Below are 26662 nucleotides of genomic sequence, written 5' to 3' on the forward strand. Positions count from 1 at the left end.
TTAGTACAACTCTTCTATTTAAAGCACAAAAAGAAAAAAAATAATAGTATACAATTTCATGACATGCTCTTGTTTTTACTTCAGTATGCATACAATTGTATGTATCAAAGTGAATTTAACATGTAGCAATGCATCAAACATGAAAATTTGCATCCAACAAAAATATATGTTGTGGTTGTACATCATTATTTATGGAAAACAATGATGATCCTTAAGATCATGTTTAAGCAGTGTTTATATCTTTCTATATGTTCAATGAGTCCCAAGACACATTCATTGCATCCATCATGAAAGAGATGTTAGGAAATTCTTCAAATCTTTACTTTTATTTGGTTCTTTTTTCTCTTGACTTAGCAGCATTTTTAACCTTAAAAAATGGAATTTGCCCTTCTTGATTGTGGACTTCTTGATTGTGGATGGTGAAGACTGGGCAGAGGCACATAACCTGCAAAAATTTATGTGTATAACAATTAAGTGTATATAAAGTGATAAAAAACACAACTCAAACATTATATGCCATCATAAAGAGGTAAATAAAATTTATTTTTAGGCGTTTCCTCTGGGAAAACGACAGAGACTAATGAATAGTAACAGATAACTTTTTTCCAGCAAATGTATTTGAAGCTATCAATTGAGTAGAAAGGTTGATTGCTTGATGTATCAATTAATTCCATAGTTCAATTGGACCTCACCTTGATGCTGTGAGCACAAACCGCTGACCCTTTCCAATTGTTATGGTGTTACCGATCTCTATTGTCAGCTTCCAATAAGGTCATTATAATATAACTGAACAACATTAGGCAGCTATATAAAACATGCTGGACAATGAGGTCAACCAGACAAATGTCCGATTAAGGGAATTTTTTTCTGTATTGCGTATAATGCGCAAACAGTAGCTTGCTGTCATGTATGCTGAACAGGCTTAAGGGCTCTTGTACACCACCGTGTTTGCCGCCCGAGTCACGTGGAAAGATAGGACATGTTCTATCTTTTCAGGGATCGTAGAGTCAAAACAGACCCGATTCACGCACTGAAGTGAATGAAAAACTATGAAAACTATCAGGTGCCACTCGGATGCTATGCCAGTGGCACTCGGTTGTGTGCACGAGTCCTGATCGTTTTACTTTTATATGCAGAAATTTATTTAGTAGCTGCTTTTAGCGAACTGCAATGACAAATATTTGATATGAATTTCAGAGGGCAACAATGTACAATTTCCGATAGACTTTAACCTGTTAGTGACCGCCCCATAGTGTTTTTACAGCGGCCACTAATAGGCTTTATTCCGATGCAGTAGTCTTTTTACGACTTTGCATTGGAATAAATAGAGCAGGGAGCCGTTAAATCCCTGCTCGAACGAGCGCCGCATCGGAACGGTTTTGGAGAGAGGGAGGGAGCTCCCTCTCACCCTCCACCGGCACCCTGCGTGTGATCACAGGGTGTCTGTGTCTTCTATGGCAGCCGTGGTGCCTAATAAAGGCCCCCAGGTCTGCCTCTAGTAAATGCCTGCTAGGCCATGCCTCTGGCCTTTTACACGGACAGGCATAATACACTGCAATACAGAAGTATTGCAGTGTATTATAATAGCGATCGGACGATCGCTTAGTGAAGTCCCCTAGTGGGACTGGTAAAAAAGTTTAATGAAATAAAAAAAAAAAAAATAAATGAAATAAAATAAATGAAATACAAAGAGTGAAAAAAAACAAAAAACGTTTTATTATTAAAAAAGGGAAAAAAAAGTTACACATATTTACACATAAGTTACACATATTTGCATCCGTAACGACCCCAACTATAAAGTTATTACATTATTTAACCCGCTTGGCGAGTCTGGTCTTAAAAAATAAAAGTGATCAAAAAGTTGCATGCACTCCAAAACGGTACCAATAAAAATGACAAGTCATCCCACAAAAAATCAGCCCTCATACAGCTGCATTAGCGGGGGAAAAAAAAAAAAAAAAGTTATGGCACTTCAAATATTGCGACACAAAAACAAATCATTTGGAAGAAGAAAAAAAAAAAGTGTTTTTACTGTGTAAAAGTAGTAAAACACACAAAATCTTTATGAATTTGGTATCGTTGCAGTCGTAGCAACCTGCTAAATAAAGTTATTGTATTATTTATACCACAGAGTAAACGGCGTAAATTTAGGACGCAAAAAAAGTGTATAGAAATTGCTGGGTTTTTTCTATTACCCTCCAAATAAAAATTTATAAAAGTAAATCAATAAATTATATGTACCCCAAAATGGTGCTATTAAAAAACACAAGTTTTCCCGCAAAAAACAAGACATTATACAGCTATGTCGACGCAAAAATAAAAAAGTTATAGCTCTTGGAATGCAACGATGGAAAAACGTAAAAAATAGCTTGATCATTAAGGTTTAAAATAGGCTGGTCATTGAAGACTTATTTATTAATTTTTTTTTACTATAACAATGTACTATATAGTGTTTAGTGCAACTTTGTCATTTGTTTTTATTTAAAAAAAATAAAAATAAATGGGACTTTTTGAGATAAAGATTACATGTATCCTGGATACATAGAAGCTGTATCTCACAATGAAACCCGAATCCGTCAAGCAGTTCTGTGTGTCCAGGATACATAGAAGCGGTGTATCAAAAAGTAAAAACATTTTTTAATAGAAACAAAAATTACAAAGTTGCACTAAACACTTTTTCTTTTTTTTTTTTACGAAAACAAAAGGTGCCCTTAATTAAGCCTTTAATGTATTATTGGGCAGCAAAAAAATGGCCTGAAAAAAATAAGAGTAACGCTATGTTTGAATTTAGCTTTACAGAATTGCTGAGAAACATGCTTTCTATATACACATAAAACGTTCATGAAAAGCGAAGCTGTACTTTAAATCGACTCTATATATAAGTCTATAAATGATAATATAGCCAGCTATAATGTAAAAGAGATTGTATAGAAAAACATAACAATAAGGCACATATGTAGAAAATATGTTATACCTGGGTGTTAGTACAGGGCTTCGGGTTTTTGAACTGAGCTTCTCTTCGCTGTAAGAGAGGTTGACTTTTCGGTTGGATCCAGGCTTTCTTAAGTCGGGAGATCCAAAATTCCTCTTTGTCTTGGGAGTACCAGGAATGTTGGCAATAACAATTCTGCTTTCACCAGGATGCTTTGAAACCATTTTGCAAGTATTGCATGTAACCACCTAAAACAATTATCAGAATTATAACCATGAAGTTAACTTATAATGAAACATCCACATGACAATCATTCAGTCAAACTCTACCCGATTACTTAAAATCGGAATGACTAAATCACCTGTACAATATGACAAATATCACCATTAACATACTGTGCATTTAGGAACAGAAAAATATTATAGTTATGCTATATTGGGGAAAAAAAGTGGCAATACCGAGGCAAAAGCTGCCATTCTGTATAGAAAGAAAACCAGATATCAGTCCAGTGTGCAGTGTGATTTTCTGAAAACAGACACGGATTTATATAGGACTATTGATGTAAACCCTGTTGCGTCAATAACGGGATAGCCTCATGTGCGGATGTCTGCTCCCGTATCCCTTAGGCAATCACGTCCTAAATATAATACTATTGTCACAGAACAAATTAAATGTTCTCCCTCCAAACTGATTTACAGGCAGGAGATTATAATATAGTATAATGGGATCTCTATAATGTTAATTATTTTACCCATTATTCTCAATGCTATTATTCAAAACCACATCGCACAAGACCTAGAAATCTAGTTAGCAATTGTAGTGTGATATATTCTGCAACTTTTCTGTTCTGAAAGTGAATCGGTCACCTAAAAACACAGCCCTTGTTAAAGGTAGCATATTATAGGTACAGGTTTGTCGCGCCCATATGTACATAGTTTGAAGTTTCTTTTTTTTTTAACTAACAATATTCAGTAGTAAAAAGTTTCCCTATTCGAAGCCAAATATATTTAAAAAAAAGGCAACATACACCAAGGGACTGGCGCAGCGCAAATGTGGTGCCTATTTTCAAAAAGGGCTCTAGGTCTTCCCCGGGTAATTATAGACCAGTAAGCTTAACATCCATCGTGAGGAAAATGTTTGAGGGGCTATTGAGGGACTATATACAGGATTATGTGACAATAAATAGCATTATAAGTGACAGCCAGCACGGTTTTACTAAGGACAGAAGTTGTCAAACTAACCTAATCTGTTTTTATGAAGAGGTGAGCAGAAGTCTAGACAGAGGGGCTGCTGTGGATTTAGTGTTTTTGGACTTTGCAAAGGCATTTGACACTGTCCCCCATAGACGCCTAATGGGTAAATTAAGGACTATAGGTTTAGAATATATAGTTTGTAATTGGATTGAGAATTGGCTCAATGACCGTATCCAGAGAGTTGTGGTCAATGATTCCTACTCTGAATGGTCCCCGGTAATAAGTGGTGTACCCCAGGGTTCAGTACTGGGACCACTATTATTCAACTTATTTATTAATGATATAGAAGATGGGATTAATAGCACTATTTCTATTTTTGCAGATGACACCAAGCTATGTAATATAGTTCAGTCTATGGAAGATGTTCATGAATTGCAGGCAGATTTAAACAAACTAAGTGTTTGGGCGTCCACTTGACAGATGAAGTTTAATGTAGATAAATGTAAAGTTATGCATCTGGGTACCAACAACCTGCATGCATCATATGTCCTAGGGGGAGCTACACTGGCAGATTCACTTGTTGAGAAGGATCTGGGTGTTGTTGTAAATCATAAACTCAATAACAGCATGCAGTGTCAATCAGCTGCTTCAAAGGCCAGCAGGATATTGTCGTGTATTAAAAGAGGCATGGACTCGCGGGACAGGGATGTAATATTACCACTTTACAAAGCATTAGTGAGGCCTCATCTAGAATATGCAGTCCAGTTCTGGGCTCCAGTTCATAGAAAGGATGCCCTGGAGTTGGAAAAAATACAAAGAAGAGCAACGAAGCTAATTAGGGGCATGGAGAATTTAAGTTATGAGGAAAGATTGAAAGAATTAAACCTATTTAGCCTTGAAAAAAAGACGACTAAGGGGGGACATGATTAACTTCTATAAATATATTAATGGCACATACAAAAAATATGGTGAAATCCTGTTCCTTGTAAAACCCCCTCAAAAAACAAGGGGGCACTCCCTCCGTCTGGAGACAAAAAGGTTCAAGCTGCAGAGGCGACAAGGCTTCTTTACCGTGAGAACTGTGAATCTATGGAATAGCCTACCGCAGGAGCTGGTCACAGCAGGGACAGTAGATGGCTTTAAAAAAGGGTTAGATAATTTCCTAGAACAAAAAAATATTAGCTCCTATGTGTAGAAATTTTTCCTTCCCTTTTCCCGTCCCTTGGTTGAACTTGATGGACATGTGTCTTTTTTCAGCCGTACTAACTATGTAACTGTACCAATTGGAAAATTAATACAAAAATGTAAAATAAAAAAAATCGCCACTGAATATGTGCATATACATCTACTGTGATAGTTAATTTGCATTACAGTTCTCACGAGTTCTAGGTCACAGTCATAGCCATAGCCATAGACCTGTCTCTATGTGTCGACATACGTGCGGCTACATGCAAGTGCGAAATGTGATATAACGGAACTAAATACATTTAATCCATGGTCAACACTATTAGGCCATTATTCTAAATTGTAATGACTGCTTGGCTGGCAAATGGAAAAAAACAAACAAAACAATCTTCCCTCAAGCCACATATGCCCTTGAAATCTGCAAACCCTACACATGGCAACACAAAAGGAAATCCCATTATCCGGCTGTCAGTTTAATGAAAATGGATTGAATTGATGAATCTATCATTTTACAAGTTACATAAAAGGATAAACAGTAAACAAGCACATATATTTATAATAAAAGTCAAAGATGTAGGTTTATTGTACACAAAACTACAAAAACTAACAAGTTTAATCCCAGACAGGCTAATATTCTGAATATTAGACTTCATATTTATTAAACCATCTTACAGCACGCATTGAATGAACAAGTGGGCTCCTGGTACATGTCAAGTTCTTACCTTACTGTCCCTCCGCATTTGACCTTCCCTCTGGTTTTCTTTATACTTTGCCACTGCGCTTACACCTCAGCCTCTATCCCTTTGGACAGTTCTCTGTCCTCATACACTTTTATGGCAGTTGAACAAGACCGAGTGCCACTCGGGCGTTTCTTCACAGCATCCCAGTGGCACCCGATAGCTTTCAAGGACCCATTCACTTTAGTGGGTGAATCAGGTCCGTGGAAAAGAACCAGTCTTAGATCCATGGTAAGATAGGACATGTCCTATCTTTCCACGGATCACGGACCAGACTCGGGCAGCACACACGGTCGTGTGCATTAGGCGTTATACTTTAACCCTTTCAAGACCGAGCTCATTTTGACCTTCATGACCAGCCCCATTTTCTCAAATCTGACATGTCAATTTATGTGTTAATAACTCTGGAATGCTTTTGCCTATCCAAGCGAGTCTGAGATTGTTTTCTCGTGACATATTGTACTTTATGTTAGTGGAAAAATTTGATCAATAAATTCATTGCTTATTTGTGAAAACCATCAAAATTTAGAGAAAATTTGCAAAAATTATGATTTCTCATTTTAAATGTATCTGCTTGTAAAACAGATAGTAATACCACACAAAATAGTTACGATTTTACATATTACATATGTCTACTTTATATTTGCATTGTTTTTTGAACATTATTTTATTTTTCTAGGACGTTACACGGCTTAGAACTTTAGCAGCAATTTCTCACATTTTCAAGAAAATTTCAAAAGGCTATTTTTACAGGGGCCAGTTCAGTTCTGAAGTGGCTTTGAGGGCCTTATGTACTAGATAGACCCCATAAATCACCCAATATTAAAAACTGCACCCCTCAAAGTATTCAAAACAGCATTCAGAAAGTTTCTTAACCCTTTAGGCGCTTCACAGGAATTAAAGCAAAAGTACAGTTGAAATTTACAAATTTTCTTTTTTTTTGCTGAAATTCATTTGTAATACATTTTTTTCTGTAACACAGAAGGGTTTACCCGAGAAATGCAACTCAATATTTATTGCCCAGATTCTGCAGTTTTTAGAAATATCCCACATGTGGCCCTAGTGCACTAATTTACTGAAACACCTGCCTCAGAAGCAAAGGAGCACCTAGTGGATTTTGGGGCCTCCTTTTTTTTAGAATATATTTTAGACACCATGTCAGGTTTGAAGAGGTCTTGTGGTGCCAAAACAGTGGAAATGCCCCAAAAGTGAGACGGTTTTGGAAACTACACACCTCAAGGAATTTATCTAGGGGTATAGTTAGCATCTTGACCCCACAGGTCTTTTGCTATATTTATTGGAGTATGTCTGTGAAAGTGAAAATCTACTTTTTTTCTGAAAAAATATAAAAAAAAAAATAATATTTGCAAGGAATAAAGATTAAAAAGCACCCCAAAACTTGTAAAGCTACTTCTCCCGATTACGCCAATACCCCATATGTGGTACTAAACTGCTGTTTGGACCCACGGCAGAGCTCAGAAGGGAAGGAGCGCCATTTGGATTTTGAAGTGCAGATTTTGCTGGATTGGTTTTCAGTGCCATGTCGTGTTTGCAACGCCCTGGAGGGAGCAAAACAGTGGAATCCCCCCAAAACTGACCCCATTTTGAAGACTACACCCCTCAAGGAATTTTTCTAGGGGTATAGTTAGCATTTTGACCCCACAGGTTTTTTGCTGAATTTAGTGGAATTAGGCCATGAAAATCTACTTTTTTCTGAAAAAAACATAGAAATGTTTAATTTTTACAATGAATAAAGTAGAAAAATCACCCCAAAATTTGTAAAGCAATTTGTCCTGATTTCAGCAATACACCATATGTGGTAATAAACTGCTGTTTGGACACACGGCAGGACTCAGAAGGGAAGGAACAATATTTGGCTTTTGGAGCTCAAATTTATCTGGAATGGTTTTCGGGTGTCATGTCACATATGCAAAGCCCCTGAGGTACCAAAACAGTGGAAACCTCCCAAAAGTCCCGCGATCGCTGTTCCTGTCCGTTAGTCCCGGGTGTCAGCTGTAATACACAGCTGACACCTGCAGAATATGGAGCGGGCGCAGCGCGTGAGCCCGCTCCATATATAACCCCTCGCACCACGACATGCTATTAAGTCGTGGTGCGCGAAGGCGTTAATGCGCAGATATGCCATTTTAATGCACAATAAGTTGTGCCCAGTTTGTGCCACAGAAGACAAATACCTCATACAATGTTGAGAGGGTTCTCCCAGATATAAAATATCATATATGTGGACGTAAGCTGGTGTTTGGGCACGCTGTGGGGCTCAGAAGGGAGGGAACGCCATTTGGCTTTTGGAGCGCAGATTTTGCTTGGTAACTGTTCTGTTTGGGGTTTTGCTGGTATTTCAGTTATGATGTGGGGGCATATGTAACCTGTGCGGAGAACATCAGGACATAATAAGAGGGTATAATAATGGGGTAAATAAATAATAATCCAGATATGTGGCAGGTGTCGCACTGATAAATGGTCGCCCGATCTCATCTGCTTTTGGAACACTCTGCACATTTTGCATCGCCATATTCTGAGAGACAGAACTATTTCATTTTTTCTCCAACGGAGCCGTGTGAGGGCTTATTTCTTGCGGGACAATCTGTACTTTTCATTGGTACCATTTTAGGGTACATGTGATTTTTTTTATCACTTATTAGATTTTTTTTGGCAAGCTAAGTGACAAAGAAACAAATTCTGACAATGTTTTTTGTATTTTTTTTTTAGTGTTCACCGTGCGGTATAAATGACATTTTACTTTATTCTGCGGGTCGGTACGATTACGGTGATACCATATGTATATAGGTTTTGTATGTTTTGTGGCGATTGCGCAATAAAATCACTTTTCTATAAAATGATTTATTTTTTGTGTCGCCATATTCTGAGAGCCATAATTTTTTATTTTTCCGTCAAAAAAGCGGTGTAAGGGCTTGTTTTTTGCGGGACGGGTTGTAGTTTTTATTGGTATTATTTTGGGGTACATGCGACTTTTTGATCACATTTTATTCTATATTATTGGAGGGTTGATGACCAAAAAATAGTGATTCTGACATTGTTTTTTAATTATTTTTTTTGCGGTGTTCACCGTCCGGGAAAAATTATATTATAGTTTGGGTCGTTATGAACGCGGTGATACCAAATATGTGTACTTTTTTTTAACATTTAAATACTTATAGGAAAAAAAGCATTTTTTGTTTTGGTAACTTTTATAACTTGTTTTTACACTTTTATAAAACATTTTTATTACTTTATTTTGTACTTTTTACTTGAAGACTGGCAGCACTGATCGCTGCTATAATACATTACACTACCTAGGTAGTGTAACGTATTATAAACTGTCAGTGTGACGCTGGGAGTCACACTGACAGGAAGCTTATGAGGACCTGCCTCTGGCTGGTTCTCATAGGCTGCCTTGCATGGCAGACCCGGGGGCCGTTATATGGCCCCCGGTTCTGCCTTATAACCGACTGCAGCACCCGCAATCGGTCCCCGGGAAAGTTTGTTGTAGCAACAAACTTTCCAGTTTGTTATAGAAACAAACTTTCCAGTTCGTTGCTACAACACACTTTCCCTGCGATCACATGACCGGGACCTGAACTAATCAGGTCCCGATCATATCTCCAGGACCAGAGGCAGGTGATAACAGCGCGATCCGGGTGTCAGCGCTACTCTGAGACACCCGGATCGTGCTTTTAACACCCACCGTGAATTCACGTCGGCACTGCACAGAGCCCAGCAACTGCCGACGTGAATATACAGTGGGCGGTCGGGAAGCGGTTAAGTAATGATTTTTTTTGTTGTAAAAAAAATGTTCCACAAATGTTACTTTCTCTTAAGTAAATCACATTTTAGCATTACTCCCCTATCCCCGATGTAATACCGTAGCCGCAGACAAACTTCCGGATAATAGGCTGGATAGGCTTTCAGGGAACTCCGCAATCTACATATCCCATAAACATCGGATAGATGAGGGTCCCATCTACCTTGCTCGGCTCCTGCTGCCTCCTGGCCACGGTTTCCACAACTCTCATGGAAGTGAATCAAAGCTATTGAAAAAGCATAGCAGGGCGAACTACGCTGTTTACATAGCTTCTGAGTTCCGTAAACAGTGTAGCTCACCGTGCCAAACGGTTTCTTTAACTCCCAACCACCTAATCAGAAAGTGGCCGGGAGGCAGTGGGAGCCGAGCAAAGTAGAACAGGGTTTAGGGGTGCCCCGTTCTAGAGATAGGTGCAGGCCCCAGAAGTGGGACCCTTATCTGTCGGACATTTATGGCATATCCTGTGGATAGGCCATAAACGTCCAAGATAGGAAAACCCCTTTAAAGTGGCCAATCCATTTAATCCTTTACCACTAAATTCTATTTGAATTTTAACAATGATGGCAGTCCCCCACTACAGTCACTAGAGAAATACCCATAGAATTAGTGCTCGTTCCACCATTGTAGTGATTACCAGCTATTGGGTATTGTGCTTCTCACTGGAGAGACTACCAGCTCTGGAGCAAATTTTATGAAACTACAGCATCTGAGCACTGCATTAGCAAAGATGCCAAGTGCAACACTGTTATACAGATATATATTGATCCCTACCATTAGATTTCAACCAATAATTTTTTTTTAAAGAAAGTTATGATCAACACATGAATGTAAAGACAGGAAATTAGACAGACTAAAATGAACTCATTGAAGACATAAAACTTAAAGGGGTTTGCCCATCAGGGACATTTATGGAATATCCACAGGATATGCCATAAATATCGGAGAGATGCGGGTTCCACCTCTTTCTCTAGAACGGGGCTTCCTAAACCCTGTTCTACATTTCTCGGTTCCCACTGCCTCCCAGGCCACTTCGTAATTTCTGACCATGTACTCAGAAAAATAGCATAGCTCGCTGAGCTACGCTGTTTTCGTAACTCCCATAGAAGTGAATGGTAGTTACGGAAACAGCGTAGCATGTGAGGTATGCTGTTTCCGTAATGGCCATTCACTTATATGGGAGTTACGAAAACAGCGTAGCACAGCGAGCTACGCTGGTTTCATAATTTCCGACTATGTAATCAGGAAGTGGCCCAGGAGGCAGCAGAAACAAAGAAAGGTAGAAATGTGTTTAGGGGGCCCCGTTCTAGAGATAGGTGAGGGTCCCAGAAACCCTCTGCTTTCCAGCCTGCAGCACACTTAATGGGAGCTGGGGTCCCATTAATCCCGTCTGACGAGGATTTATGCTACATGAGGTTGTTATGGTATAAATATACATATATATATATAATGTATTTGGGACCATAAGGAGTGAAATGTTATAAAGGAGAAACATGTGTTACAATAGAATGGGTATTTTAGAAAGGTTAAGAGAAGAAATAGTTTGCAGATGCTCTGCCGTCCCTTGAAAATTGCAAACAGATGGTGGTCAATCACTTGACCACCCCCCCTAAGCATAAAGGAAACACAAGGGAATACCTGGTGCTCCACCAATGAGCTTTATGGGAAAGGAAGATGTAAGGCTTGAATATACAGATGATATGTTATGGAATGTTCTTTGTTCGTCTGATGCTATAAGAAGGAACGTTTGTAATTCAATAAATTAGAAGGATTTTTACCTTGAGAAACGTCTCAGTGTATCTGTTGCTTCTCCGAGCTCGCACCCCCCTACCTGATTTGAACCTGCATGGAGATCAAGGCGTAAAGTGACCCCATTGCGATCACAAGGTCTACACCAAAAAAGCACCTCAAAAGAGAATAAAGTGAAACGTTCCTTAAGGGGGAATCCAATCTTATTAACAAAAAGATATAGTATCAGTGGGTCAGAGTGCTGGGACCCATATTGAATGCTACAATAAAGCTGCCATTTCGGATTACAGATAACAAAGGCCACATGCCCTTCTGTTCAGCCATAACTTTAAAACCACTGACTGGTGAAGTGAATAACATTGATTATCTGGTTACAATGGAATCTGACAAGGGTTGGGATATATTAGGCAGTAAGTGAACAATTAGTTCTTGAAGTTGATGTGTTGGAAGAAAAAAAAAACTGTCATGTGTAAGGCTCCGAGTGACTTTGACAAGGGCCTAATATTGCAGGCTAGATGACTGGGTAAGTGCATCTCTAGAACAGAAGGCCTTTGGGGGTGTTCCGGGTATGCATTGGTTAGTACCTACCAAAAGTGGTCCAACGAACAACAACCGGTGAGTCTGTGACAGGGTCATGGGCTCCCAAGGTTCCCACCAAAGAGCACAAATTGCTTAAAGGGAAGGTGTCATTAATTTTTTTTTTTATCAAATCGCTTTTAGTACAATATTAAAATAAATTTTAATTTACTTTTTTCTTACTTTTACTTCTCTATGGGGGCTGCCATTTTTTTTTTCACCTCTGTATATGTCGATTAACGACACATACAGAGATCGAATACAGCACATACATCCCCATAGAGAATTCGAACGGGAGCCGTCCCATTCACTGCAGCGTACGCCGTCTGTGTGGGAACGGCGCATGCGCCGCTCCTACACAGACCAAAAGGAAGGTCTTTGGCAGAGCGAAATCCAGCGCCATTTTCATGTGGACCGGAAGCCGCTGCCAGACAGTAAGATGACGGCCTCCGGCCATATATTCAAGGAAACGAAGGCGCAAGGAATAGGAGCGGAGGCGGCAAGAGCAGGTAAGTTATGTTCGTGTATGTTTGTGTTATACGGTCTGCTGAGCACTGTATCTAATTCTCCTACACTGTGCAGTCGCTCAGAAAATGGCGGCACACAGTGTAGGAGGTTTGACGATCCAAACCCCCTCCTTCTCCTGGCACTAGCCAGAATAAGGGAGGGGGGATTGTGTGAGGACACTAGAGAGAGTGTGTCTACCCCAAAATTGCAGCATAAAGCAATGAGGTTGCTTTACCACATTGACCATGCTGCAATTTTGGGAACTGCTCCCTCTAGTGCCCAGCACATGGAAATGTTATAAATTAGAATCCAATTTATAATATTTCCTGACTTGTGAAAAAATTAAAACAGTGTGTAATCACTCAAATAATAATTGTTTAACTAAAAAAAAACAAAAAACATTTCTGGCGACACATTCCCTTTAAAACGTTCATGCTGTTTACAATAGTAAGTGCATCGCAGCCTGCTGCGTTTGGGGCTACATAACCACAGACCAGCCAGAGTGCTCATACTGACCCCTTGTCCACCGCTGACAGTGGGCCCGTGAGCAATAAAACTGGCTAACGGAGCTATGGAAGAAGGTGGCCTAGTCTGATGAATCGTGTTTTCTTTTATATCATGTGGAAAGTAGGTGCGTGTGTATCTTAGGGAACAAATGTCACCAGGATGCACTATGGGAAAAAGGCAAGCAGGCAAAGGCAGTGTGATGCTCTGGGCATTGTTCTGCTGGGTAGTTCCAGCATTCATGTGGATGTCACTTTGACATGTAACATTTACCTAAACATTGTTGCAGATCAAGTTGCCCCCTTCATGGCAGCAGTATTCCCTTTCAGAAGGAAAACGCACCCTGCAAAAATTGTTCAGGAATGGTTTGAGGAAAACGACAAAACCTTCAAGGTGTTGACTTGGCCTTCGATCGAGCATCTGTGTGATGTGCTTAAAAAAACAAATCCAATCCATGGAGGCCCCACCTTGCAACTTACAGGACTTGATCTGCTAATGTTTTGGTGCCAGATACCACAGGACACCTTTAACCCCTTCCGGCTTTGTCCACGTTTGACCTTCCTGACGGAGCCTCATTTTTCAAAACTGACAGGTTTCACTTTGTGGTAATAACTTCGGAATGCTTTTACCTATCCAAGCGATTCTGAGACGGTTTTCTTGTGACACATTGGACTTTATGTTAATGGGAAAATTTACTCGATACATTCAGTATTTATTTGTGGAAAAACACCAAAATTGAGAAAAATTGCACAAATTAGCATTTTTCTAAATTTAAATGTATCTGCTTGTAAGACAGGCAGTTATACAACACAAAATTGTTGCTAATTAACATCCCCTACATGTCTACATTAGATTGGCATCGTTTTTTGAACATTCTTTTATTTTTCTAGGATATCACAAGGCTTAGAACTTTAGCAGCAATTTCTCACATTTTCAAGAAAATTTCATAAGGCTCTTCTTTTTAGGAACCAGTTCAGTTGTGAAGAGTCTTTGAGGGCCTTATATTTTAGAAACCCCCAATAAGTCACCCCATTTTAAAAACTTCACCCCTCAGTGTTCAAAACAGCATTTAAAAAGTTTCTTAACCCTTTAGACATTTCACAGGAATTAAAGCAAAGTAGAAGGGAAAATTACAGATTTTTTATTTTTTTTTGCAGAAATTCATATTTAATCCTTTTTTTTGTAACACAGAAGGTTTGACCAGAGAAAAAAAACTCAATATTTATTGCCCAGGTTCTGCAGTTTTAGGAAATATTCCACATGTGGTCCTAATGGACTGAAACAGAGACCTCAGAAGCAAAGGAGCACCTAGTGGATTTTGGGGCCTCCATTTTATTAGGATATATTTTAGGCACCATGTCAGGTTTGAAGAGGTCTTGCGGTGCCAAAACAGTGGAACTCCACCAAAAGTGACCCCATTTGGGACACTACACCCCTCAAGGAAATTATCTAGGGGGATACTGAGCATTTTGACCAATCAGGTTTTTTGCAGAAATTATTGGAAGTAGGCCATGAATATCTACATTTTTTTCAAAGAAAATGTAGGTTTAGCTAATTTTTTCTCATTTCCACAAGGACTAAAGGAAAAAAAGCACTGCAATATATTTGCAAAGCAATTTCTCCCGAATAAAACAATACCCCACATGTGCACATTAACGGCTGTTTGGATACACGGCAGGGCTCAGAAGGGAAAGAGCACCATTTGGCTTTTGAAGATCAAATTTAGCAGAATTGGTTTGCAGAGTTCATGTCGCATTTGCAAAGCCCAAAAAGTGACTCCATTTAGGAAACTACACCCCTTGAGGAATTCACCTAGGGGTGTAGTGAGATTTTATTAGAGTAGGGCAGTGAAAATAAAAACAATCCCTTTTCTTCAATAAGACGTAGCTTTAGCTCAAAATTTTTCATTTTCTCAACCAAAGAAGGAAAAAAAGAACACCAACATTGTAAAGCAACTTCTCTAGAGTACAGCACTACCCCATTTGTGGTCATAAACTGCTGTTTGGACACACGGCAGGGCTCTATTTGGCTTTTGGCACTGCATATTTTGCTGGATTGGTTTCTGGGCGCTATTTCGCATTTGCAAAGCCCCTGTGGGACCAAAACAGTGGAAACTCCCCAGAAGTGACCCCATTTTGGAAACTACACCCCTTAAAGGAACAGTGTCATCACCCAAAAAAAATTTAATATGTTCAAGATGTTAGTGCTTTATTAAAAACGTTTATATTTATTTGTGTGTTTGTGTTTTACTTTTTATTATTTTTACACTTTTTCTTCCCTATGGGGGCTGCCATTTTTTGTTCCATTTCTGTCTGTGTCGATTAACGACACATACAGACATGGAATACGGCAGCCACAGTCCCATAGGGACTGCGAACGGCTCCCGTCCCATTGACTTCAGTGTACGGCGTCTGTGTGGGAACTGCGCATGCGCCGCTCCCACACAGTCCAATTCGAAATTGGCGCCGTCCGGCGCCATTTTCCTGTGGACCGGAAGTCGCGGCCGGACAGTAATATTACTACTTCCGGTCGCGGCTTCCGGATTTGTGCACTTGGACCAGCGGCAGCAAACGGAGCGGACGGGCCGGAGGGAGCCGCGGCGGCAGGAGCAGGTAAGAGATTTCAATGTATGTTCGTGTTTGTGTGTGTTTACTACTGTATGTAAACCTACTACACTGTGAGTTAGCTCAAAAAATGGCGACACACAGTGTAGGAGGTTACACCGTTCAAACCCCTCGTTTATCCCGGCACTAGCCAGGATAAAGGAGGGGGGGATGCTGAGAGCTCACTAGAGCGAGGGCTTTTAACCCAATGTTGCAATGCTGCAATTTTGGGAATAGCTCCATCTAGTGACCAAAAATGGGTAGTATTATAAATTAGAATTAATTTATAATATTTCCTGACTATTTCCTGACTCGTGAAAAAAATAAAAAAAATTTGAACAATGTTTAATCACCCACACACTAAATGTTTAATTTTTAAAAAAAAAACATGTTTTTCTGGCAACACATTCCCTTTAAGGTATTCACCTAGGGGGTGTAGTGAGCATGTTAACCCCGCAGGTATTTTGAAGAAATTTGTGTGCACTCGATGTTGCAGAGTAAAAATGGGATATTTTTTTTGCATAGATAGGACAATATGTGGTGCCCAGCTTGTGCCACCATAACAAGACAGCTCTCTAATTATTATGCTGTGTTTCCCGGTTTTAGAAACACCCTACATGTGGCACTAATCTTTTGCCTGGACATTCGACAGGGCTCAGGAGTGAAAGAGTACCATGCGAAGTTGATGCCTAATTTGGCGACTTACAAAGTATTGGTTCACAATTGCAGAGGCTCTGATGTGAAATAATAACAGAAACCCCTGACAAGTGACACCATTTTGGAAACTACACCCGTCAAGGCATTTATTAAGGGCATGTAATGAGCATTTTCACCCCACAGGTCTTTCCCATAAATGATTGCGCTGTAGATGGTGCAAAGTAACAATTAAAATTTTTCCCTAGATATGCCATTTCAGTGACAAATCTGTCATGCCGAGCTTGTCCCACTGGAGACACACCCCGAAAATTGTTAGAGGGGTTCTCCCAGGTATGGCGATGCCATATATGTGGAAGTAAACAGCTGTTTGGGCACGCTGTAGGGTTCAGAAGGGAGGTAGCGCCTTTTGGAGCGTGGAATTTGCTTGGTAGTAGTTTTGTTTGGGTATTACTGGTATTTTAGTTTATAATGTATAATGTGGGGGCATATGTAAGCTGGGTAGAGTATATCAGGTGGTATAATAATGGGGTAAAAAAAACAATAAAATAATCCATAGATGTGTGTTATGCTGTGAAGCAATCCTTTCTGCACAGGCCAGTGTCGCACTGATATATGGCGTCCTTTCTTATCCTCTTCTGGTCCACACTTCGCACATTTGCAGTTTGGTGAATTTTGCTGGGAAAGTGTAGACCTGGTATAATACGGACACCCTCGCTTCCAGCGGATATGTTTGGGCCATCCCCTTCCTGGTTCCCTAATTTTAGGTCCTTGATAAATTGCCTCTTGAAACAGAAGAAATGTTCCCCTCGGGCCTGCACAACTGCATATTTTTTCTTTCCTGACTTATTGGAGCCATAACTAATTATTTTTTTCATAGACGTAGTGATATGAGCACTGGTTTTTGCAGGACGAGCTGTAGTTATTATTGGTATCATTTTGGGGAGCATGCAAATTTTTGATCACTTTTTATCCTATTTTTTGGGAGACAAGGTGACCAAAAACAGCAATTCCGGCATAGTTTTTTCATTTATTTTTATACAGCGTTTACCACGCGTTATAAACTACATGTTAACTTTATTCTGCGGGTCAGTAAGATTCCGGCGATACCCAATTTATAGCACTTTTTTATGTTTTACAACTTTTTGCACAATAAAATTTATTTTGTAAAAAGAATGTATTTTTTTCTGTCGCCATGTTCTGAGAACCATAACTTTTTAAATTTTTCGTCGATGGAGCTGTTTTTTTGCAGGACAAGCTCTAGTTAGTATTGGTACCATTTTTAAATACATGCGACTTTTGATCACTCTTTATTCCAATTTTTGTAGGGCAAAGTGACCGAAAAACTGAAATTCTGGCATTGGTTTTTACGGATTTTTTTTTACGCCGTTCACCCCGTGCAATAAATAACATAAGATTTTTATAGTTCAGGCCGTTATGGTCGCGGAGATACCAAATATGTATGGTTTATTTATTTTTTCCAACAATAAAAGGACTTGATAAGGGAAAAAGGGCAAACTTTTATTTTACTATTATTTTTATACTTTTTTTTTCACTTTTCTTTAGTCCGACTAGGGGACTTGAAGGTCCAACTATCAGATTATTTTTCTAATACATTGCACTACCTATGTAGTGCAATGTATTAGATCTGTCAGTGATTCACTGACAGCAAGCCAATTAGGCTTCACCTCGATTAGGCATAATCGGCTTCCGTAATGGCAAAGCAGGAGGCCATTGTTAGGCGTCATGTTGATATAGTAGCAGTCGGCAGTCCTGCGATTGCAGGGCAGAGCTGCCGATGTGCTGCCAACCACTAAGATGCAGCGATCGCTTTCGATTGCTGCATCTAACGGGTTAATGGAAGGAATCGGAGATAGCTCCGGTTCTTCCCATTACCGATGGATGTCAGCTGTAACATACAGCTGACATCCACCGCTGATGACTCCTGAGCCGGCGCCATCTTGCCGGCGGCTACGGAAGCCTTTTAGACCCCGCCTCCGGTCGGGGCATGAAAGTCTTCCGTACTAGGCATACCGGGAGGCCAGTGTTAGGCCTCCGGTTGCCTTTCTAGCCACCGGCATCCCGGCAATTTCATTGCCGGAGTGCCGATGAGCTGCAAACACCTTGAATGCAGCGATCGCTTTTGATCGCTGCATTTAAGGGGTTAATGGCAGGGATCGGAGCAAACTTCAGTCCTCGCCATTACCACAGGGTGTCAGCTATAACACGCAGCCGACACCCGGGAATGGTGGCACCGACTCAGCTTCTGAGCCTGTGCCCACCATTTGGTCGTACGGTTATGGAAAAATTCGGGAAGCACTAGCTTTCCATGACGTATCCATATGACAAACGTCGGGAAGGGGTTAAAGGTCTTGTGAAGTCCATGCTTTGATGGGTCAGAGCTGTTTTGGCAGCATGGGGGAGACCGACACAAAATTAGACAGGTGGTTTTAAGGCTATATATACATACAGGGTTTAACTCCTTAATGGCCAGGCGATTTTGCACGTTAGTGACCAAGGATTATTGTTTTTTCACGGTCGCATTCCAAGAGTCGTAACTTTTTTTTTATTCCGACGAGATAGCCGTATAAGGGCTTGTTTTTTGCGGACGAGTTGTATTTTGTAATTATACCATTTTTAGATGCTTATAATATATCAATTAACTTTTCTTAACTTTATTTTAGGAGAGAATTGAAAATAAGCAGCTATTCCAGCATTGATTTTCACGTTATAAATTTACGCCGTTTACTATGCAGCGTAAATAACATGTTAACTTTATTCTATGGGTCAGCACGATTAAGGGGATACCAAATATGTAAAGGTTTTATATGTTTTCCTACGTTTGTGTAATAAAAGAGACGTAACTTTTTTATTTTTCCGTCAATGTGGCCATATGTGGGCTTGATTTTTGCGGGCCAATGTGTAGTTTTCATTAGTACTATTTGGGGGTACATAGGACTTAGAGCTTAACTTGAATTCAATTTTTTATGGGGGGGGGAATGGGAGAAAAGAGAATTTTGCCATTGTTTTTTGCGTTTTTTTTGGACGCTGTTCATCCGGCAGTTTAATTAATGTGTTAATTTTATTGTTCAAGTCGTTACAATCGTGGGGATACCATATAGGTGTATGTGTTAGTTGTTTTGACACTTTTACTAAATAAAACCACTTTTTAGTTTTATTTTATGTTGACTGTAATTTTTTTTTTCCATGAAATTTATTTAACTGCTTTACATTTTTTTTTTAGTCCCACCATGGGACTTCACTATGCGATTTGCTGATCGCATATATAATGCTTTGGTATACCTCGTATACCAAAGCATTATTGCCTGTCAGTGTAACAGGCATTTGCTGAAGGCAGACCTGGGGGCCTTTGTTAGACCCCCTGCTGCCATGGAAACCTGACGGCGCCCCGCGATTTCTTTGCGGGGGCGGCGATGGGGTGACAGAGGGAGCTCCCTCCCTGTCAAACACATTAGATGTCGCTGTCGCTATTGACATCGGCATTTAATGGGTTAAACTGCCAGAATCGAAGCGCGCTTCGGTTGCGGCAGGAGCCAGGCTATGTAGAACAGCCGTGCTCCTTCCGCTGATCGCGTGTGTACACTGGCAGTACCCATGCGATCAGAGGACGGATATATCCGTCTTTTTGCGGGAACTAACTCCTGCACAGGACGGATATACGCGTCCTTCGTCGTAAAGCGGTTAAGACTTTGGGTAAAGACCCATTTACACACTATCATTTCAAACCACCAACAAAATCAGCGGTTTTAAAAATCATGGGCAAAAATCTGATGGCCATTCTCATCAGTACAGTACTCACAGTCAGCTGAGAGGAAACTCCTCCCAGCGGGGCAAGGAGTGTAAGGGTATGTTCACACGCAAACTCAAAAACGTCTGAAAATACGGAGCTGTTTTCAAGGGAAAACAGCTCCTGATTTTCAGACGTATTTTAAGCCACTCGCGATTTCCGCTGCATTTTTTATGGTAGTTTTTGGAGCCGTTTTTAATAGTCTATGAAAAACGGCTCCAAAAACGTCCCAAGAAGTGACCTACACTTCTTTTTCGCTGCCGTTTTTTTACGCGCCCGTTTTTCAGACGGCCGCTTAAAAAAACGGCCTGTCGGTACAGAACGCCGTTTTTCCCATTGCAATCAATGGGCAGATGTTTGAAGGCGTTCTGCTTCAGATTTTCTGGCTGTTTTTTGGCTGTTTATGGCCTGAAAAACTGCCGAAAATAGCCCGTGTGAACATACCCTAACTGTTGTCTAGCGAGTGTTCACAAGACAACAATGCCTTCTGTAAATGTAGATATATGGGGCATTTAACAATAGTGTCGCTAATAACACTTATGTGCCATTTTGGATAAACAAAATTTGGATCGATTTCTTACCAGCGAACACCTGGAAAGTTTATATTTCCGAAGTAGCTTTGTTTGCTTCAAATTTAGCCTGTGGCATTTGGCCTCTTTCTTTAGCAGATTTTCAATCTGTGGTGTTATTTTCATTTTGGGCTTGAGACGAACTTTGTGATTATCAGGCAAACGGATTTGGAAACAAAATGGACAAATCCCTTTCTCTTTGCTTTTCACATCTGCAACAGATAGTATTAAGTATTACCATAAACCGTAATAAACTGCTGTATACAATGAAAAAAACAAAAACATGCAATTACAAATTCTCTCTCAAAGCTGTCCAAAAGGTTACCAATCTTATTCTTTATAATAAGCTTGTCACGATACCCAGGGTGTTTTCAACTTAGATGAATTTATTTTTACGTGTGTGAGCTTATGCCAATGAGCTACACGTCTACTCTTCTATATCTATTCTCTATTGACTTTGAAATTTAGGACTATGCTTTGCAAATAAAATAAGATTATATCTCATCTTTCAATTACGTTTTGTATATCATTCCAATTCCAGTCCTGATTGTGCAATGCACTTTTGTCGAGGTTTTACGAATGCTTGCCATGAACATTAGGCCTTAATCGCACGATCGTATTTTACGTCCGTGTGTTGTCCGTTGAGATAACTGACAGCACACGGACCCATGCAAATTAATGGGGCTATTCACACATGCATGTTTTTTTCATGCAGCGTGTGTCCGTCGCGTGACGCTCATTAGTTGTTAAAGAAATCCTGAGAGAAAAAAAACAAAACAGGAAGTGCTTGCAGGGAAGAAACATGGACGTGAAAAACTGATGCCACACGGAAAGCACACTGATGCCACACGGAACTGAAATGCATGAAATATGGTCCGCTGTTTGTGGACGCAAAATGAACACAATTCAGTTGGACACGTTAAAGAGGCTCTGTCACCAGATTTTGCAACCCCTATCTCGTATTGCAGCAGATCGGCGCTGCAATGTAGATAAGAGTAACGTTTTGTTTTTTTTAAAACGAGCATTTTTGGCCAAGTTATGACCATTTTTATATTTATGCAAATTAGGCTTTCTAAAGTACAACTGGGCGTGTTTAAAGTTAAAGTACAAGTGGGCGTGTATTGTGTGTGTACATCTGGGCGTTTTTACTTGTTTTACTAGCTGGGCGTTGTGAATAGAAGTGTATGATGCTGACGAATCAGCATCATCCACTTCTCTTCACAACGCCCAGCTTCTGGCAGTGCACAGACACACAGCGTGTTCTCGAGAGATCACGCTGTGACGTCACTCACTTCCTGCCCCAGGTCCTGCATCGTGTCGGACGAGCGAGGACACATCGGCACCAGAGGCTACAATTGATTCTGCAGCAGCATCGGCGTTTGCAGGTAAGTCGATGTAGCTACAAACGCCGATGCTGCTGCAGAATCAAATGTAGCCTCTGGTGCCGATGTGTCCTCGCTCGTCCGACACGATGCAGGACCTGGGGCAGGAAGTGAGTGACGTCACAGCGTGATCTCTCGAGAACACGCTGTGTGTCTGTGCACTGCCAGAAGCTGGGCGTTGTGAAGAGAAGTGGACGATGCCGATTCGTCAGCATCATACACTTCTATTCACAACGCCCAGCTAGTAAAACAAGTAAAAACGCCCAGATGTACATACACAATACACGCCCAGTTGGACTTTAGAAAGCCTCATTTGCATAAATATAAAAATGGTCATAACTTGGCCAAAAATGCTCGTTTTAAAAAAAACAAAACGTTACTCTTATCTACATTGCAGCGCCGATCTGCTGCAATAGGAGATAGGGGTTGCAAAATCTGGTGACAGAGCCTCTTTAAATAAAACTTAGGCCAAAGAGTGGTCGTCTGACTCCTTGGCCAATATGTGCATACGTGTTTACTTCAATTGGGAAAGTGTGATGAACTGTTTATTTCCACAGGAAACAAAGGATCAGCCATACCCAATCCCTCTTTTCCCCTGACCGCAAACATCGGGGTTCCTACTTTCAGTTTAGAAAGTATGTAGGTCTAAAACTCTCAAACTGTAGGTCTAGCAGATAAGGCGTCGTTCACATCTGCGTTGGGGTCCCGTTCTGACGTTCCGTCTGAGCTTTCCGTCAGAACGGGACCCTGAACAGACACAGACGGAAACCAGAGGATTCCATTTCAATGGTGACGGATCCGGTGCCCATGGTTTCCGTTTGTCTCTATTGTGCACCGGACCCGTCGTTTTGCCGGAAGCAATAGCGTAGTCGACAGAAAGCTTAGACGGAACGTCAGAACGGGACCCCATTGCAGATGTGAACAAGGCCTAAGCTGTTAAAGCAGTTCTTACATGCAATACTACAAAAACAACACTGCTGTTGATCATGGCAATTTGTTAGTGCGGCAGGTTTTTTAGATCTACAATTAGGCTATGTTCACACGGGGTATTCTGCCCAGTTTTTTGACGCGGAAACCGCGTCGCAAAACTCAGCAAAAAAGGCCCGAGAACGCCTCCCATTGATTTTAATGGGAGGCGTCGGCGTCTTTTTCCCGCGAGCAGTAAAACTGCCTCGCGGGAAAAAGCGACATGCCCTATCTTCGGGCGCTTCCGCCTCTGACCTCCCATTGACTTCAATGGGAGGCAGGAGAAAGCATATTTCTCGCTGTTTTATGCCCGCGGCGCTCAATGGTCGCGGGCGAAAAACGGCGCGATAATCGGCGTGCAGGGAGAGGAATATCTGCCTCAAACTTCCAAACGGAATTTTGAGGCAGATATTCCTCCCCCAAAATACTCCGTGTGAACATAGCCTTACTGTTTGCACTGTCTAAGAGGCTTTTGCACTTAACCCCTTCCCGCTGCGGCCACTTTTGACCTTCCTGGCCGTCTCATTTTTCAAATCTGACATGTGTCACTTTGTGGTAACAACTTTGGAAGGCTTTAACTTATCAAAGTGATTCTGAAATTGTTTTGTCGTGACCCATCGTACTTTATATTAGTGGTAAAATTTGGACAATGCATTCAGTGTTTATTTGTGACAAAAAACGATATGTCTAGAATTATTATTTATTTTTTTAAATTAGCATTTTTCAAAATTTTAATGTATCTGCTTGTAAGACAGATCGTTATACCACACAAAATAGTTACCAATTAAATGCAGGAGCACTTTGTGGATTTTGGGGTCTCCTTTTTACTAGAATACATTTTAGGCACCATGTCAAGTTTTAAGAAGTCACGTGGTGCCAAAACGTTAACAACACCCCCCAAAACACCCCATAGATGCCCTACATGGAAATCTGTATCTTGCGCTGAAACCTGAATCCGTCAGGCCAGCGGGACTGACGGGTCTTGTGAGACCCTGACATGCAGGATCCACCGGTTATCGATCGCATCTAAGTTATGAACTTAGATGTGATCGGTAACAGTTCGATCCTGCGTGACATACATAGCCTTTAACTATACAAAGTTTATTAACGGGAAACATTTGACCAATTTATAATATACTTACTTTTGGTGAAAGGACGAAGTGACCTAAAAAAAAAAAAAAAAAAAAAAAAAAAAAGGAGATAAATAGGAAATTGTGCACGATGTACAGTTAGGCTGGGGTCACACGACCTATTTTCACACGTAAACGAGGCGTATTATGCCTCGTTTTACGCCTGAAAATAGGGCTACAATACGTCGGCAAACATCTGCCCATTCATTTGAATGGGTTTGCCGACGTACTGTGCAGAGGACCTGTAATTTACGCGTCTTCGTTTGACAGCTGTCAAACGACGACGCGTAAATTGGCTGCCTCGACAAGGAAGTGCAGGACACTTCTTTGCAACGTAATTTGAGCCGTTCTTCATTGAACTCAATGAAGAGCAGCTCAAGATATACGAGCGTCACAGACGCCTCGCATAATACGAGGAGGAGCTTTTACGTCTGAAACGAGGCAGCTGTTTTCTCCTGAAAACAGTCTGTCATTTCAGCCGTAAAAGCCTCTCATCGTGTGCACATACCCTAACATAAAGCTTATAAACAGCGGCTTCACGAGGTACATGAAATTACACAGAGGTAACTTTGATCAGTATTTTATGGGACCACCCCGTGCCTTCATTACGGCTTCTATTCTTCAAAGAAACCGCCAAAGTTTACTATTAGAAATTGTGCGCATTTTAGGTTTCTCAATCTCAAACACATTCAATGATGTTAAATGGAAGGTCTCGTAGAGGAGAAATAATGTGTTTATTATGTTCTGGATCAGATATGTTGTGGACCTTTCTTGCAGTGTATCTGACCCGCGTGAAAATAAGTTTATCCAAGGCTTAGTTGTTATAAACCCAATGCCATGGATTTAAGCTTTATTTGCAATAGTTTAATGGTCATTACCGGAGCCATGACTTATAACAGATCCAATATGTAACTGACCCTATTGACTAAGGCTGGGTTCACACCAGCATGTTCAGTCCGTAAAGGATGGAACGTATTTCGGCCGCAAGTCCCGGACCGAACACACAGCAGGGAGCCGGGCTCCTAGCATCATAGTTATGTACGATGCTAGGAGTCCCTGCCTCGCTGCCGGACAACTGTCCCGTACTGTAATCATGTTTTCAGTACGGGACAGTAATTCCACAGAGAGGCAGGGACTCCTAGCATCGTACATAAGTATGATGCTAGGAGCCCGGCTCCCTGCACTGTGTTCGGTCCGGGACTTGCGGCCGAAATACGTTCCGTCCTTTACGGACCGAACATGCCCGTGTGAATCCAGCTTTATAGTACAGGACTGCAGGAGTGGCAGAGTTTATGCTAATTTGCTGTAAAAATGTAGCACTTCTGGGTGTCCATCACCTTTTCTAGTTTATGTATAGGAAAGTAAAGTGCACCAAACGGTTATGTCAGGCAAAAAGTAACAAACTGGACAGAATGGATGGCAGCAATGTGAATAGTCTAACACTGGGTGTATTCTTTTGGGGTTTTTTATTGGCAAAATGGTGCAGCATGTTACTCAGAAAAACCTGAGGGAAGCTATTTTATATACCACAGCTACTATACATGGTTTATATACAGTGAAAAGCGGCCGCATATCACACGCACGTGGAACCCCGTTCAGTATTTATGCAGACGTAACACTGAGGGAACCAATAAGAAGCGGGATGATAAAACGTCACGTACACTACTCTCGGATAATGCGCTGGTGAAATAATACATAGTCGCCATTACTCACATGAGGTGCCGAGACAAGCCGGGACACGTGTCTTTCACGGCAATAGCCGCTTTTCTAAGGAAGTTGTCCGTCATAGTATTCAGAGAAGGAGCAGCTAGTCCTCTGCAGCTGACCTCGCTCGATGCTAGAGCGCACGTCACGTGACCAGCGCAACTTCCTGCCTGTGCCGCAGCTAGGACACCAGACTCTGGATGTGACTGATGACGTGTTCGTTCTTAGGTCTCTAGGAAATGTATTACATGACGTACAATATGGGAGATAGAATGCAGCTGTAATGTCAATAATGCAAAATAAATGAGACTTTAAATACATTTGTGTGGTGTATTTATTTAAAGGGGTTATCCTGTAATGAGAAACTGATGGCCTATCCTCAGGAAAGGCCATAAATATCTGATTGGTGGGGGTCTAGCTGTCATCACCCCCGCCGATCAGCTGTTTTGAAAGGGCCGTGGTGCTGTGCTTCCCCTTCATTCCTTATTTGTTGGTACTGTGAATCGCTGACACACTTTTAGGTCTCTTGCACACAACCGTTGTGCCACTTGGGCCGTTTTTGACGGCATCCGAGTGCCACCCGATAGTCTTCATGGACCCATTCACTTTAGCGGGTGAATCGGGTCCGTGAAAAATGGTCAGA

General features: G+C 40.9%; 1 protein-coding gene across 1 annotated transcript; it reads right to left on the minus strand.

Moving 5' to 3' along the window:
* On the minus strand, window positions 1-26203 carry RMP24 (ribonuclease MRP subunit p24). Its single transcript, XM_075828505.1, has 5 exons — window positions 26029-26203; window positions 24328-24350; window positions 20850-21049; window positions 2975-3180; window positions 1-445 (listed from the first exon to the last, which is right to left on the minus strand). Exons 1-5 carry the CDS (start codon window positions 26100-26102, stop codon window positions 286-288), a joined length of 663 nt encoding a protein of 220 aa, XP_075684620.1. The 5' UTR covers window positions 26103-26203; the 3' UTR covers window positions 1-285.
* Window positions 26204-26662: the final 459 nt, after the last annotated feature.

Source organism: Rhinoderma darwinii, chromosome 5 (assembly GCF_050947455.1).
Source record: "Rhinoderma darwinii isolate aRhiDar2 chromosome 5, aRhiDar2.hap1, whole genome shotgun sequence".
Taxonomy (NCBI): domain Eukaryota; kingdom Metazoa; phylum Chordata; class Amphibia; order Anura; family Rhinodermatidae; genus Rhinoderma; species Rhinoderma darwinii.